We start from the raw sequence: 17,302 nt of genomic DNA on the forward strand, positions 1-17,302 counted from the left end.
CCCGTCCGGCTACTTCTGCCTGGGATGAGCCGGGGCCAGGATAGGCTTGCACGGAGGAACGTCCCCCCACCCCACCCCACCTCACTCCACCCCAGGTGCACACATGTGGGGCTTTCACACGTGCCAAAAAACCCACTTCCAATCCGCTTCCACAGCACCTGGCATGCAGCTGGGGCTTGCAGGCGGTCCCTGGAGTGGATTGAAACTGCATCTTTCAGCCTGTGTGGAAACGGCCGTACTCACATTAGGAGGGCCAGCTCCGGGTTGGGGAACTGCTGGAGGTCCTGGGGGGTTGAGACACCTCGGTGGGCTCCGATGCAAGAGAGTTTACCCTCCAAGGCAGCCCTTTTCTCCAGGGGAGCTGATCTCCGTTGTCTGGAGGTGAGCTCTAATTCCAGGGGATCCCCAGGTCCCACCTGGAGGCTGGCATCCAGGGTTGCAGGCTCTGGTTTGGGAAATACTTGGAGATTTCGGAGGCAGAGCTGGGAGTGGGCTGGATCTGAGGCAGGGAGGGAACTTAGTGGAGTATAAGGCTCCGGAGTCCAACTTCTGAAGCAGCCATTTGTAGGAATCCTGCCGGGATGAGAGGCTGGTCCCTACACTGTAAACAGGGAGCCCAATATTAATATTAATCGCTAAATATTCTGTGAACGTAGGCAGATGTGAGTGGGTGGACGGAAGGGATTGTGTCGGTGCTGGGCTCTTGTGGCCCTTTCTTGCACGCCCAGGGAAGTGCCAATCACCACTTTGGGATCTAGAGACAAAGTTCTTCCAGGCCAGACTGTCCAAGGAGTCTGGTTTGGGAGGGGGCATCACCTGGTCACGGAATTGGGGCCACTGTGGGTGGGCAGGTGGTTGTGAGTGTCCTGCATTCTGCAGGGGGTTGGGCTAGATGACCCTGGAGGTCCCTTCCCACTTTATGATTCTATGATTCTAATTGCCCAGTCGTTGAACTGGAGAAGGAGTTGGGCTTCCCACAGCCATCTTCAGGGCAGCTGTTCCAAGGGGACCAATTTGCCAGATGTGTTGACTCTGCTTGGCCTTTATGGTCTTTGGTGTGGCAGCTGGAGCGGCTCCAGGGGCAGCCACTGAGCAACGCTGTCAAAAACCACACCAAATCACTGCTGGCTTTTCCTTCACTGCCACCCCCGTTCAGGTGGGTTTATAATTCCATGCATAAATGCACACCTGGGGACCAGCTGGATGATTTGGATATTTTTGTCCCGTTTTTCTCCTGCCAAGCAAGGCTCAAGAGGTCCTACGAAAACAAAGAGGGGGGAAAAAACCCAGAACAGTTAAGATTCAAGTCCAGTTGTTCCTTAGAGACCATGAAGAACTTCAGGGCTGAAGCTTTCAAGAGCCAGACACAAGCAGAAATGGAGACCTCCGGGTTTTTATACCCAGTGAGAACGCAGGAGTGGATGCTGAAAATAATTCTTGTAATGGAGAAGTTGGTTTTTAATACACCGCTTTCCACTCCCGAAAGGAATCCCAAAGCCACTTACCTCTCCCTGGAATGGACACACCCAGTGAAGGAGGAGGGGCTGAATGAGCTCTGAGAGAACAGCTTGGTCAGACCAGCAGTATCAGGGCTGTGACTAACCCAAGGTCACCCAGCACATGGAGGATCATGGAATCAAACCCAGCTGGCCAGATTAGAAGCCACTGCTCTTAACCATGACTTACATTAAATTTAAATACAGAACAGAGTGTGGAATCGAACCCAGGCCTCCTCCAGATTCGAGTCTGCCCCTCTTTTGCCACTACGCCACCCTGGCTCTCGAAAGGAGGCACAGGCCCCATGTCTCTTGCAATCAAATTGATCAGAGCAGAAAGGAAGCGCCAGGAGGCCGAATGTCAGCATCTGTAGCAAGATAACAACAATGTACCCAAAATTTCAGCTATAATGGGCCGGCCACCCCTGGCAAAGAGCAGCCACAGTCTGAAAAACCTCTGTGTACAAGGAACGCACGATTTTGCTGGATGAAAACAAGAAATAGTTTGTGTAAGGGGGGGGGGAGGGCTCAATCCAGCAAATGCGTGTCCCTCTTCCCTGGGGCCCGTCTGTTTCTGCCTACAGCCACCCACGCGTTCTGTCCCCATCTATCATCCCTCCTTCCTGCGCCTCTAATTAGCTTCATCGGCTGCCCACACAAGAGATGCCCTCGCCTGGCCTTCCCCGGGCTAATAAGCTTCGTTAACAAAACCCCCGTCAGTGGCTGGCATCCCTCACCAACCACCAGGGAAGGGGGAGAGGTGCCAGCAGACCCTTGGCCAGGTGGTTGATTGGGTCTGAGGCAAGGCATATGTGGGGGGGGGGGAGGAAGAAGAAGAGCACGCTCATTCTACTTTCCAGAAGGGAGGAAGAAGAACGTAAAGAGGAGGAGGGGGAAAGTACACCCATTCTGCTTTTCAGAAGAAGGCGAAGAAGAGGTTGCTCATTCCAATATCCAGAAGGTAAGAAGAGTTGGTTTTTAAATCCCACTTCTCACTACCCAATGGAGTCTCCAAGCAACTTACAATCACCTTCCCTTCCTCTCCCCACTCCAGGCATCCTGTGAGGTTGGCGAGGCTGAGAGACCTTGGACGGAACTCCTGTGAGAACAGTTCTCACAGGGCCATGACCCAAGGTCACCGAGTTGGCTGCACGTGGAGGAATCAAACCCAGCTCTCCAGAACATTCTTAACCACCCTGCTAAACTGGACCTGTGAGGCAAGCGGGACTGAGAGAGCTCTATGGGGAACTGCTGTGAGAACTGGGAACTGTGACTGGCCCAAGGTCAACCCAGCTAGCTGAATGTGAAGGAGCTCTTTGAAAATCAACGTGCAGTGACACAAAATCGTCCATGCCTTCTAAACTCAGATGCTATTTGAAGCAAGCTCTGCGCCTTCTTTTACGAGACTTTCCACAGCATCTTTATATTTTGGGCCGTTTCAAAACGGCCACCGAAATGGTTCACGTGAGAGTGGGAGAGCCAAGATTTGCAGCCACACTGAGCGTGAGACACTCCCAGGCGCACACACCCTCCACCTTACAGGAAAAGCCCAGCCGGTCGATTAGAGCTCTCCCTTTTGCCCGGCAAGGGGCGTGCGGACGGGACACCCCAGACAGAAGACTCCACGGTTCCTTCCTGCGGCCCAGCCCAGCCGCACAAGCTGCAGGCTGACCCAGGCCTCAGGCCGAAGGAGCAAGACAATGAGCCCTTTCCTGTCAGAAGCAGCCGGAGGGAGGCCACACAGGCGGGCTTGGGAGGGTGACAGGAAGACACTCAGGGTGTTTCAGACGTCCCGGTTCATCCAGGGACCGATCCGTCAGGCAGAATCCGTTTCCCTCCAATTATCCCGGAATCATTGTGTAAAAAATAAACAATCCTTAGATTCCTGCACACTTTTCTATACAACTTGGCTCAGACGCACAAACTTTTGGAATGTTCCCACACGTTAAAACACACACACACACAGTGTGCCAAGTTGATATTAGGTTCTCGCCAATCCTGACACAGGACTTTTGAGCGTATCTTTTAAAAAGGCTATTTTTTAAAAGGTATATATGCACATTTCAGATAGCCAATTTTTAAAAAGTTTTATTAATTTATCTATTTTTGGTATGTTTTACTGCTTGGTGACACGTTCTTTGGGCAATTTCACTCAAAGGACCACATTTTTTCAACCTGTTGACCATGGAGGTACCTCTCAACTTTTTCAGCCCTCAGAGTACCAGGAAATGACGTCAGCTGCCACGCCCATGGAAGTGAGAGGAGCCTTGGGCGGCAAAATCACCGGAGCCCCTCCCCTTCCTGTCCCCTCCAGACCCATCATTGGCCACTTGGGGATCCATTACTCCATCACAACCTGCCTAAATAAAGTTAAAATTAGAAAAAAAAATCTTTTTATTTCCTCTTTGCTTGGAGCTGGAAATGACAGGCACAGGGTGGGAGGGCTCACCCCAGCTGCCATTTTGAAACCCCCCCACACTGTGGTCCTATTGAGGGACCTTCACAGCACTGCAGTGCGGAAGCCGTCTCCTAGGCATTCAAAGAGCAGAGGCGCCTGTCAATTCCCACAAAAGAATCCCTGAAAATCCACCGCCATGTTAAGCCGTGAGATGCAGTTCTCATTTCCACCACTGTGTGGCACCAGAGTGCTGGGTTGGATGGGCCATTGGCCTGATCCAATATGGCTTCTCTTATGTTCTTATGACTAGGGCAGTGATGGTCTATATTCTTGGTGCTTGAGGGAGGGAGGGCACGGTGGGAGACTCTCTGGATTTCTGGCCTCATTGGTGGACCTCCTGATGACACCTTGGGTTGGGTAGTGCTGGGCTGAATGGGTCACTGGTCTGATCCAGCATGGCTTCACAACCCAGTTGGACCAGATAACGACCTCAATGGGCCAAGGTTCTCATTCAGGATAAGCCAAATTCAGGTGTGAGCTACGATGACAAAAAAACCCAGGTTGGATCTCGTAAAACCGCTGCAGTGTAATGTGCTGATGACAAACAGCCCCTGTGTGGAGGTATAACAGGGGTGGATGCTTCTCGGCCGAAGAATGTTCATTTTTTAAAAAAATCATCCAGAGCTGGGGGTGGAGGGAATGGAACAAGGATTATTCTTTCTTCCAGTGGCCATTTCCAGGATCCACTTTGATGACCATCGAATTATGAGATCCAATCTGGGTCCCTGAAATGTTACTGTTGGAGATATGGATCCTACCACCTGGGGAAACGACAGAGAGACGAGAAAAGAAGAAATCCAGATCAGTCAATGTGGTTTCATAGTTCAAGGCCTCTAATCTAGAGAACTGGGTTTGATTTCCCCACTTCTCCACATGCAGCTAGCTGGAGGACCTTGGGCTAGTAAGCCAACAGTTCGCAGTAGAGAATGTACTTTCAATGCCTCCCTCTCTGCCTGCTGTAAGCCCCAGGAGACTAATTAATAAGCCTTACTTATACTTCCATACAGGTTGGATAATGCACTTTCAACACACTTTAGAAGTCGGTTTTCCTGTTCTGCACAGGATAATCCAGCTGAGAAGGCACATTGAAAGTGCATTATCCAACGTGTGTGGAAGTACCCATACTATGTCAAGTTGATTTATTTATTTGACTCCTGGGGCTTAAAGCAAAGAGATGTTGTTTTGGATCAGGAAAATAGGATGCAACCCAACAGCTGACTCCCAATTTACCAGTGCCCTGATCTATACTGCCCTCTATTGCATGCTTCGGTGGCTATCAAGGACCCTACATTCCTCCGCAGTTCAGTGCCCAGACTTTTGGTGCTTGATGCAGCGTGTACGCGTGCATGGAGCAGGTTGCGCTTGGGTATCACATCATCTTGATCTGGATCACAGCCGGTCGGGCAGTTTCATTTTGAGTGTACTCGGTCCTCAACACCCTGACCCGGATGCCCCAGGGTAGCCAGACCGCCTCAAATCTCAGACGCTTAGCAGGATCAGCTGTAGTTACTACCCAGATCAAAAACACCTATGTGAAGGCAAGTGACGGCAAGCTACCTCTGACCATCGCTTGCCTTGAAAACCTTCCGGGGTCAGTGTAAGTCAGCAAAGGTTGGAGATCGTTTCCCACCACCAGGTACTACTCACTTCCATGCGGATAGGTTTCGTCGACGAAGGGCTGGGAGGGCTGATCCCTGGGCAAAACCCCGGCTTCTTTAGTGTGCTGACCGTGGGAAGACTGAAATAGGGAGGGAGACAGAAAAACAGGGGATAAGTATGGGAAACAAGCTTCCTCCCCACTCATGGGACATACCTACTGCAATGGCCAAACTGGCTATCTAGAGACAGAGGTTTGTCGGGAGGTGGAGCACTTCTGGAATTTTATTGTGTCTCGTTGTGTTTCTACCGCGATTCACTGCTTTAATACGATGCCAAGTTTTAACAGCAGTTGTAAATGCCTGGAGCCTGCTCCGCCGGGCTGGGCAGAACATAAATTAAATTACAGACAAATGGAACCACCATAAAGGAACAATGAGAGCGTCAGCCTAAGAGAGCCTTTCTCAACCAGGGATTTGTGAAAACCTTCATGTTTCTTGAGGGCCTGGATGGGTTCAAGTAAACTGATTTGTAACCGAGAGCCAGCTTGGTGTCGCGGTTAGGAGTGCAGAGTTCTAATCTGGCGAGCTGAATTTGATTCCCCGCTCCTCCCCCACATGCAGCCAGCTGGGTGACCTGTTCTGACTGAGCAGGAATATCAGGGCTCTCTCAGCCTCACCTCCCTCACAGGGTGTCTGTTGTGGGGAGAGGAAAGGGAAGGTGACTGTAAGCCGCTTTGAGACTCCTTTGGGTAGAGAAAAGCAGCATATAAGAACCAACTCTTCTTCTTCTAATATGGCCAGTCCTTGTGCTTGCATTAAATACACCTCTGCCACAGATATTTGCTCTTGACAGTGTGCATGGGTCAAGAGAACCATATCAGTAAGGAGAGAACTCTGCCACATTTTGGGGGGGTATGCAATTGTATCCAACCCATTTTTTCTCAATTAATTCTCTCTGCCACCACGTCCTCCTCCTTCCTTCCCACTGGTGCCTCCTTATTCCTTCTCCCCTGCCCCTCTCCTCCATCGCCAACTTCCTTGTTGTCCTATAGCTTGCTCCCTCCTCGATCTTCCCTGGTTATCACCTCCCTCCCTCCCCGCAAGTCTCCTGCCTCCTTATTCTCCCCCTTCCTTCACCTGCTCCATAACTTTTATCCTGAGGTGCCGATTTATTAGGGGTTGCTAGGCAACCCCATAAAACCAACTGCGATCTCTCCAGATTTTGATCACCACTCTTCTTTTGCAAATTGCTATGCGGGTGGAGGTGCACGCATAGCTTCTCTCTGTGTGTATGCATTGGAGAGCTTTATACAAGCCTAAAGGGTTCTTGCATCTGTCCTTGGCCGTATTGTGCAGATTTTTTAATCCGCACACCAGGGCAGATTGAGAATTAGATCTACAGATTGTCCAAGCAGATCTGACCTGTATCCACGAGGCCCTTCATGCAAAAGCGAGAGATAGTCAGACCGTTCTGGACTCTCAAAGAGATTCTGAAGAACAACGCAGCCTCCGAGAATACAGAAGCGAGTCAACCTCAGCCTACAATAACCACCACTGGCTAGACAGGAGCCAGATAAATGCATGTATTATAAATGGGGTCTTGAATCAGCGCAAATCTCCTCTCTTCCACGCAGCCACTAGGTGGTTTTAAGCAAGCTGCGCACTCTTATCTTAAGACCAAGAGCCATAATAACGGTTTCTCTTCCAGTGTGGATGTAAAATGTTGCAAAAAAAGCATATGGAATATTCAAAAACATCGCACAACCGCAAAGCGTAATTCAGGAATTGGAACGGCTGATTTTTCCAACTGCTAAGGAAAACACGTCTGTAGTTTTAAGCACCTGGCAGAGGTGCTACTTTTGTCTGGGTTGTCGGGAAAGCGTATTACTATTACTATTCCTATTCCTATTCCTATTCCTATTCCTATTCCTATTCCTATTCCTATTCCTATTACTATTAATTTGCTCTTTATATCGCCGCTCCCGTTAACTGGCTCGCGGTAGTTAACAAATAGCAAAATCCATACAATTTAAAATCCCCATGAACAGTAATTAATAGAATTCATGGAAAGCTGCCCTCTGCTCTTTTCCAGTCCCTTCCAGTTGCCTCCCCCGATCGCTTCCCAACCTCATCCGATGCGCCCCGATCCTCTTACCTGTTGAAAAGGTAACATCCCAGGGTGGGACTGTGGGAACGTGCTGGACGGATACACGTCGGACAGGGGGCGTGGCTTGCCTTCTGCAAGGAACAAAAAGAAGGAGAGGAGAGAGAGCGAATGAACTGCTTTGCCTTGAAGAGTGAAGTTCCTTAGAGGGGCCCCTCCGTCTCCAGTTCTTGGACCAACTTTCCCTTTCTGTGCCAGCTGTTTGCCCAGTCAGCATGTCATGAGCTCCAGCCCTGCAGGGTTGGAAAGACATGCCTATTTCAAGGAGTGTGAAAGAGTGCGTATTCGTTCACAAAACCCGCGAACTCTCTTCCAATTCTATGATTCTATGAATGAGCACCCCCGAAATCTGTATTTGGCACGACAAAGGTGTCTCCAGTTTGGTGCGGTGGTTAAAGAGAGGCAGCCTGCCATCTGCAGAGACGGGTTTGATTCCCCAAGCTGGAGGCATTCGGAACAAGCCCACCCTTAGAGGGGAGGGGGGAAGAATACCTGAGTCTCTGTGCTGAGATCGCATGTTCACCCGCGAACCGGGGGTCCCGTTGCCTGGCCCTTCTTCGCCCTTGAAGAGGAAATCGAGAACGGGAGAGGAGATCGGCCAACGCTCAAGTACTCCTAAATAGCGCTTGGACCGGTGACCACTGGATCCCTACTAAGGAATTTCAGGGATGCTCCGTAGAGGCAGCCAACGGCAAACCATCTCTGGGCACGGGGTGCGTTTTGGTGGCCCTTTCTACCCATCGTTTTCTAACTGCAGCCCCTTTAACGTTCCGTGTTTTCAAGGGGTCCTTAGCTCGCCTTCCGTCTCCCGTGTGCCTCTCTTGGAGCTCTTAAAACCAGCCCTCTTCCCACGTCTGCACAAATTTGACAATTATTTCCTTACCCTCATATGAACCATACTGGAACTGCGATGGTAGAGCGGGGAAGGTTTGCACTCTTGGTTCCTCTTCAGACCAATTCCCGTAGGTGAAGCCGCTGAAGAACAGTCAAAGGGAGGGCATCCGGTCACTCGGGCAGAAGGAGGGTCAACCGGTGGCGAGATGACCCCTCCGTTGGCTTCTTCCTTCTCCCTCCCTCCTGCCATGTTTATTCACTTAATTTGCCTGTCTGTTTATTCATTTAGTGCCACGATCGTACGGTTTAAAGCAGGGGTAGTCAAACCGGCCCTCCAGATGTCCATGGACTACAATTCCCAGAAGCCCCTGCCAGCGAATGCTGGCAGGGGCTCCTGGGAATTGTAGTCCATGGACATCTGGAGGGCCGCAGTTTGACTACCCCTGATTTAAAGCATTCAGGAAACCTCCCAAACACTGATCAAAAGCAGAATAATTTTGGATGGATGGATGGATGGATAGATGGATAGATGGATGGATGGATAGATGGATAGATGGATAGATAGATAATCAGCATTTAAAAACAAGGGCAAAGTCTGCTTGGTGTAATGGCCAAGAGTCACGGCTCCTAATCAGGAGAGCCCGGTTTGATTCCCCCCTCCTCTCCATGCAGTCAGGGGGGTGACCCTGGCCTAGTCGCAGTCCTGCAAGAGCTGTGAGGTCGGTGAGGTTGAGAGAGCTCTGAGGGAAACTGCTCTGGGAGAACAGCTCTAACAGGTCTGTGACAAGCCCAAGGTTGCCCAGCTGGCTGCATGGGAAGCATGCTGATTTGTGAAGAAGTTATGCACACAGAAGTGTGTGGGGGAATCCCACCCCCAAAACACCCCTTTCTAAATTCAACTCACTGTTTTGTACAGATGGGGGTTCTTGCACTCGCAGAGTCTCAAGCTGGTCCTCTATTCCAAGGGATTGTGGTGTCTGGCACTGCCCACTTTTCCATCTTTGACTGGCAGGAGGGCTTTCCTCATACGCTGCACTGGAATCCGTGCTAGTTATCCTTGCTAAACAACGGCCCATCTGCATATTTGGGGAAGAAAATGAGAAATCGGTATAAATACTGAAGTAGAAAGGAGGCTATTTCCACGGAAGGACAGTGGTGTATAGGAGGAACAGGGCTGGACAAAGAAGGGAAGAGACCTGGGTTCAAATGCCCCACCCGTTCAGCCACGAAGGCCATCGAGTGAACTTGGGTCAGTCACAAACACTGATACAGTTTCAAGAGAGAGTCTGAAAATCCATAAAACCTGGCCGCCAGCCCTAAAGATCAGCAGAATATTGATCCACGGGGCATTAAGAACACCTCGCAAATGAGACCTGGACTAATGGACTTTCTAATGAACTCCGCCTAGATACAGGAGGGAGCTTCCCTGGGAGGTTCTCAGATAAGACAAGAATATGCTATGTTCATCACCCCCAGCGAAGTAAATAAAATGCCCAGCAACTATTCACACGCTCAACACTGGTGCGTGGAGAGATTCCCATCTTGCCATGTCCTACCTCTGAAGACATCAGCCGTAGTTCCTGGCAAAACATCAAGGACTAAATCTACCAGGCTGCAGCCAAACAGCCTAGAAAACCCACAACATGGTTTGACTGAGCCCACCTAATTCAAGGTCTCAATAAACAAGATGCTGAATTTATCACTGCACCACTGTGGTGTCTCACCCAGGATGACTGCGATCCATGGAATTTTGTCCTCCTTTCAAACCCCTACAGCAATCCCATACAAATATCCACTCCATCACTCATTTCTCTGGGCACAGATGTATGACAAATCGTACCTTGCCACTCTGTTGAATGACAGTCAAGAAAATTCATTCTGGGGGAGTTCGGTCACTTATAGGGGCTCAGCCCAGCACAGATGCGTGGCAAAATTCATCGCAAAATGGTTGCATATCTCAGTGATGTGAGAGTTCGAAGGGTTAAAGACGACACCGTCTTCGGATTTCTACGCCCAGCGCCCCTAGAGCGTTTCTGCCACCTGGTGGCGGCCTGCAGAATCACCACTGAAAAACAGCGCACTTCCTTCCCCTTACCAAAATATCCTGGACCTCGCGCACAGCCGCCACAATCTGCAGCTTGTAACAACGGTAGATTTCTTCTGTCTTACGGCTGCAGTCTGAAGGGAAGGGGGAAATGGGAAATAAACATTAGGCAAGCATGCATCTGTTTCCCTGCACAGCCCTCAAACTTTCAACAAAGGGGTGTTTCGGACTAGGAGGAACAAATATTCCCCGTTCCTTTTCTTTCCTCTACATTTAAATTTGCATTGTGTACACGTTCATCAGATTTGGCAACCCCAGAAAGAGGCTTTGAAGGCAGGGGGTGCACCAGTGCTTGGAGAGTCAGCTTGCAGCCTCTAATCCGGAGAACTGGGTTCAATTCCCCTTCTCCACATGGAACCAGTTGGGTGACCTTGGGCCAGTCCCAGTTCTCTCGGAGCTGTTCTCTACAGAGCAGTTCTGCCAGAGTTTTCTCAGCTCCACCTAATAGGGTGTCTGTTAGTGAGAAAGGAAGGGAAAGGTGTTTGGGAGCCCCTTTGGGTCTCCTTCAGGTAGTTTACCTCGGAAAGATGGCCTCTGCATCCTGTCGTTATCCCAGCACCATTTCATGAGTTTGATCAAGTCTCCCAGTTTCTCCACTTCGTGGATCTTCTCCTCCAGCTCCTTAGTACTGGGCCTATCGCCTTGGGGGATGAGCCTTCTGATCAAGGAGCTCAGATAGGAAGGGTGGATGTCTAAGCGGGGACGGAGACGGTGCTGTTAAAGTAGGGTTACCAGGGGAGGCGAAGGCTGAGGCTATGTCCCTTCTGGTATGCAGCGGAAATGATGCTGCTACCAAACCAGTAATGTGTTTCCACCTCTCCTTCCTAGGTATCCCCCTGCCAGCTGGTAAGATTGACAGCCAATTTGGCTTCATGGCTAAGAGGAGAAGCCTCTAATCCAGAGAACAGAGTGATTTCCCACTCCTCCACCTGCAGCCAGCCGGGTGACCTTGTCACAGTTCTCTCAGAGCTCTCTCAGCCCCCACCTACCTCATGGGTTGTCTTTTTTGCGGAGAGAGGAAGTGTGGGTGATTGTGAGCCACTTTGAGACTCTTTCAGGTAGTCAAAAGCAGGGTACCAAAGAACCAAGCTCTTCTTCTTCCAAGTCCTCCTGCTAGCCAGCTGATTGGCAGCAAGGGATGGGAGATCCCACCCACCCTGAGGACTGACAGTTCTATATTAAGTAGGTCATTATAGAGGCCTGTGGATACACAGGTGCCTTCCATACGTGCTTAAGCCCTTTGGAAAGAGAGTTCAGGTTCTCAAACAAAATGCCCAACACTCAGAGCAAAATACAATACCCGGATTCAGAGGGGGAAGGGGTTGGAACCATCACAGTTAATCTGCTATGAAGATGATCTAAAACAGCGATGGTCTAACAGTGGCCCTCCAGACGTCCACGGACTACAATACCCATGAGCCCCTGCCAGGCACCTCCCGCGCCCTTCCTCCGTAAAGATAAAGTCTTGTCGAGGAACGAAAAGCTCAAAGGAGCAGAACTTACTTGGATAAGGCTCTTCCCCAGTCAACAGTGACCACATGAGGATTGCATAACTGAAGATAGAGAAGAGAGTCAATGAGAGGCACAGGAAACACGGGAGGGCCACAGGAATGTCCCCTCTTCCTGCAGTGCTCAAAAAAGAGGTTAAGCAACTTCACAGCTGGGGAGGGTACAAAGAGCTCCGTCACATCTCCCTGGAAAGCAGGACGCTCACGTATTCCTGCGACAGGTGGGAAACTGTTTGGCCATATAATAATCTAAAATATGTAGCCAAGGAGGTGCAGTGATTCTGTCGATAGTTTGGGTGATCCTCTTAAAGGCTAATATTTAAGTTTTCAATCCAGCTGAGAGGAGCGCAGAGAGCTCCATCACATCTCCCTGGAAAGCACGACGCTCACATATTCCTGTGACAAATGGAAAATAAGTTTGGCAGGCTGCACCACAATCGCACTCAGGACCCACACTTGCCACGTCTCAACAACAGGTCTGCAACAACTGCCCAAGTCCATCCGTGTTCTATTAGCTGTCTTCTATCGGGGGGAACTGAGGAAGCGCTGCTATGCACAAGCAACCAATAAAAGGCATAGAAGTCAGAGCACTGAGCAAGGCTAGGATAGAGTGTCTCCCTTCTCCCCCACCGCCATTTGACCTACAATGTGATCCTAACTCCTCAAGAGTGGTTTTTCTAGCACCTTAGGCTCTATGGTACTCACTGAACCACAGCGCCCTCTGTCCAGTGACTGAAGTAACACAGCCGATATTCACCTGTAAATATCTGTCCCCGGGGTTGGCTTGTAATTCAGATCCGCGAAGGCTTCTGGAGGCAAGTACTCCAGCGTCCCGCCATACCCATCTTCTTCCTTGCAGCTGCCGCTGGTACGTTGGGTGGTCCCACGTTTGAATTTGGACAGCCCAAAATCCGCTACCTGAAAGGGAAGGAGATTAAAAAATGACACAGGATTCTCTGAGGAGCTGAAAGGAGCACTTGCAGCTATCTGGAGGATGGTGTGGAGAACAGAGCTAGTGTTGGGGGGGAATCAACTTTCCCAGAAAGAAATTCAGCCTCTGACTTTTAAAACTTGGAACATGGAGGAGCGGTTTAAGGATTCGAGGGGAGGAGGGTCCTAGCAGAGTACAATTGCAGCGGGAGCAGACAATCTGGGAGCAGAGGGGTCCCCCACGGTGGAAAGGGACGCCACTCCAAGTGGTGGAAAGGGGATGGGGGGAGGCTATGGCCCTGATCCATGGGGGGTAAAGACATTGCCCTGGAAGGAGGGGGCCCATAGCATGTGCCACATGGATAAACCGGCCCTGAGAATAGGGTCAGCTTTGACTTTTGAAATGCAAAGGCCTTTAAAAAAAAGCTTTGAAATATTTCTGGAGGATGACATTTAAACCATGTTCTCCAAGTGGTTAAAATGTCCCAGTGGCCACTGCATGGTTTGATAATGGAGAAAGGCCAGATATAAATATTGATATAAACACAAAAGGCAAGCCTGTTTGAATGCTGCCCAACATCAAAAAGCATTTGGGAAGTCAGCTGCTCAGGGATAACTGGCCCGTCTTTGAGAAATCCCCCCCCCTAAAAAAAAAAAAAAAACTGGCTCCCTTTAAGGAAAAGGGACCCGGCGGCTCACCCTGACATGCAGCTCCCCGTCCAGCAGGACGTTACTTGGCTTGAGGTCCAGGTGCAACAGCGGAGGGCTGAGGTTGTGCAGGAAATTCATCCCCAGGGCCACCTGGTGGAGGATGCGGAGCCGCAGGGCCCACGGCATACACGGTACCCGGTCCCGCAGGGTGGACAAGCTGCCATTCTCCATGAACTCCATCACGAGGCCCAGCCTGGGCGCGACGACTCCCAAGCCTGCCCCCTTCCCGTCCGTCTCCGCTTCGTCCACAAAGAGGCCAAAGAGGCGGAGGACGTAGAGGAAACGGGCCTCGTCCATCGCCCGGGCCTCGTTCAGGAGCTCCTCCCGGGTGCAAGAAGCATCGCTGCAGAACGTTGAAGGGGAGAAAGATGTGAGTGGCGGGAGGAAAGGAACTCTGGAGACCCAGACTGCTTAGCAGGACCCCAAACGGAGAATGCCCTCCCGGCAAATTCCATAGCCCCTCTTCCTGCGCCATAACTTAGGGCAGCCTTTTTCAACCTTTTGACCCTACAGGAGCCCCTGAAATAATTTTCCAGGTTCCGAGGACCCCCGGAAGTGATGTCACGCCCCGTAGAAGTGACCTGCCACAGGAAGTGACATCACCACTTATGTTAATAGGCAGGCTAGGGGAGGACTAGGAGGCGGAACCAGGAGGTGGTTGAAGGCAGGAGTAGACATGCGGGCTGCACCCTCTCCCAGGCACAGAACCCACAAGAGAACTCATGCTCAGAGGGAGGAGGGGAGTTATGGAAGGATCCAGTTCCCTAGCCGGAGGCTGAGTCCTCCATTAAGGCAGGAGGGAGTAAGGCCTCTCCTGGAGCTCCTGTGGGCCCTGGTTGGAAATCCCTGGCTTAGGGATAGAACAACTGTTTGCTATGCAGAAGGTCCTGGGTTCAATCTCATGACCTCCCGTTATCAGGAGCCAACTAGGACGCAAGAGGAATGGGCTGTCTCAGAAGGTGGGGAGCTCCCCCGCACTGGCGGTCTTCAAGCAGCGGCTGGACAGCTCCTTCTCCTGGATGCTTGAGGCTGACCCTGCATTGGGCAGGGGGTGGGACTAGATGGCCTGTGTGGCCCCCTCCCACTGTAGGATTCTATGACTACTTGAAAAAAAAATCAGGACGTTCCTGAACAAACCAGGCTATCTACACCTCTCCGCCCACGCCCCCTGCGGGGTATTCTTCTGATATTTCTGAATCACGCCCACTAGAGAGCCAGCCTGCCCCAACACCGCTTCCCTCCTTCCTCCGCATGGCCTTCCGCCATCACCACTACCGGCTGAGTATCTTCACCGCAACATCGATTCCCCAGTCTTGGTGCCGCGCCCGGTAAATGTCCCCGAAAGCCCCTCTGCCGATGTGGCACAAGTCCTTCATGGAGTCGCAGGTGATCCTCTCGTAGAACTTGGCGGGATTCGACATCCTGTCCGGAGGGTCTTCCGCCACGGTGGAAGCGTCCTCAGTTCCGCCGCATGCTCAGGACGAATCTTAGAGGAGGAGGGGAAAGAAAAACGGGCGGCTTACCTCCGAGAAGAAACCTGTGGAGCCCCTGGGATGTGGTGGTCAGATTGCCGACTCAATACGGGGTGGTTTGCCAGTGCCTTCCCCAGTCATTACCGTTTACCCCCCAGCAAGCTGGGTACTCATTTTACCGACCTCGGAAGGATGGAAGGCTGAGTCAACCCTGAGCCGGCTGCTGGGATCAAACTCCCAACCTCATGGTCAAGAGCTTCAGACAGCATGTCTCCTGCCTTACCACTCTGCGCCACAAGAGGCTGTGCTTGTAGGCGGTAGCATTTCCTGGGGCAGTGAATTCCAGGCGCTAATTCCTCATTGGGTGAAGAATCACTGCCTTGGATCCATTCTAAGCCTATGCTCAAGAGTTCCCTTAAGTGCCCACAAGCTCTTCTTTTGTAAGAAAGGGGGGGGGGTATTTTTTTTCTTTGCCTTCTCTACCCCACACATACTTTTGTAAACCTCTGTCAGGTCACCCTTCAGGGATTTCGGCAGATACTGACCCCACAATGACGAAACACAAGGACTAGAAACTTGATCTTTTTTAAAAAAGGAAGTTCTAAAATACTCAAAGACCTGTAGCCAGGGCCATTTTGGGGCAGCATTTTGACCAGTATAACCATAACAGTCACGCAGCCCTGCTTAAAGGTTTGGAAAAAGCGAACCGGTTAACAGAATGGAGAGATGTAATCCCTGATACCGTCCAGGAATGACTCCCGCGTCTTTCCTTAAATATTGTTGTTCTTTTGTTTTAATCTTCAGCGTTCTCTTCTCGTTTCCAAGAAAAGGGATCTAGAGTTTGCATCTGCGTTGATTTCTTCGTATCTGAGAAGAAAATCCCTGGATCCTCATCTGCATAAGAAGTTGGCTCGCTCTCCTAGCTACTCTCCTAGCAGGTCTGGATTTTCACCTGAGGTTAGTCATGTGCAAATATATAACTGCCGCTATTTAAAGGCAGCTTGTATTTCTTTTTAAAAAATGAATAGTAAACAGCAGTAACTTTATTATACAGTCTTTTTTCTGTTTGAATAGCCTGTTGGCTTTAAGACCTAGATGGGACATGGATTCTCCTCTCCTTTCAAAACAGTGGGGAAGTCTTCCGGTCAAGGGACAGTCTTCCGGTCAAGGGGCCTCGGGAACTCCCTGGAGGTTTTGGGGATGGATCCAGGACTGAGCAGGATTTGGGGTGGGGAGGGGCTTCAGTGGAGGCTATGGAGCCCACCCTCCAAAGCAGCCATTTTCTCCAAGGGGAACTGGTCTTTTTAATCTGGAGCTGAGTTCTAATTCCGGGGGATCCCCAGGTCCCCCCTGGAGGCTGGCACCCCTAAGTGAAACAGCTGTAGGAAAGGCTTGAAAAGTGATCTCTTTGGCTTCTTCCAGTTTGGACCTTGTTCTGGGGGCTCAGATCAGGACCCGCAGCCACCCTGGGGTGCCTATCCAGGCATTTCCCCCCCTCCCCTCCGTACCTGTGCCTTCTGGCCGGCTCCTTTGCAGCACAGAGCGGACTCCGGGCCCGTGTAGACGCCCGTGGGTTTTCACTCCGGTTCCTTTCCTGCCCCAGCGTTAGCTTTCTCTTTCACAATCTTTTTTTCTCGGTTTCCTCTCCCCTTTCTCCGCCTCTCTGGGAGGATCCTGCACGTCGCGGCGAGAGCACGGGAAAAGAAAGCCCGACCCGAGGCGACGCGGTGCCGGGGGTGGAACCCCCAGGGTCAGGGGCAGTGCAGCGGGAAACGCCACCAGCCAATTCTCCCGGCAAGGCGGGAGAAACTTCGGCAGCCAAATATCTGCCTTTCGCACGGGCTTTCAAAGGCACCAAAGCTCTGTTGGAAAAGTCCCATAGGGTAGAAGGGATTATTCATGGCAGGTATATGTGCGTACTTACCTACCTACCTCCGTCCATCCATCCGTCTATTGCGCAATGCAAAGCACATCAGGTCGGGTTAGATATGAGCTTTGCTCTGATCAATCAATCCTTAATAACTCCC

At 51.0% G+C, this 17,302-nt stretch overlaps 1 protein-coding gene across 2 annotated transcripts; it reads right to left on the minus strand.

Moving 5' to 3' along the window:
- Positions 1 to 3,698: 3,698 nt before the first annotated feature.
- On the minus strand, positions 3,699 to 16,951 carry RIPK3 (receptor interacting serine/threonine kinase 3). Of its 2 annotated transcripts, XM_077314420.1 has the most exons (13): positions 16,784 to 16,951; positions 15,079 to 15,289; positions 13,792 to 14,146; positions 12,920 to 13,080; positions 12,158 to 12,207; positions 11,173 to 11,346; positions 10,646 to 10,728; positions 9,455 to 9,626; positions 8,600 to 8,691; positions 8,209 to 8,278; positions 7,708 to 7,790; positions 5,602 to 5,692; positions 3,699 to 4,715 (listed from the first exon to the last, which is right to left on the minus strand). In XM_077314420.1, exons 2-13 carry the CDS (start codon positions 15,222 to 15,224, stop codon positions 4,606 to 4,608), a joined length of 1,587 nt encoding a protein of 528 aa, XP_077170535.1. In that variant the 5' UTR covers positions 15,225 to 15,289; positions 16,784 to 16,951; the 3' UTR covers positions 3,699 to 4,605. The 2 variants fall into 2 exon arrangements, with proteins under 2 accessions (XP_077170535.1, XP_077170536.1); XM_077314421.1 differs by lacking the exon at positions 16,784 to 16,951 and having other exon boundaries at positions 15,096 to 15,235.
- Between the last annotated feature and the right edge of the window lie 351 nt (positions 16,952 to 17,302).

Source organism: Paroedura picta, chromosome 16 (assembly GCF_049243985.1).
Source record: "Paroedura picta isolate Pp20150507F chromosome 16, Ppicta_v3.0, whole genome shotgun sequence".
Taxonomy (NCBI): domain Eukaryota; kingdom Metazoa; phylum Chordata; class Lepidosauria; order Squamata; family Gekkonidae; genus Paroedura; species Paroedura picta.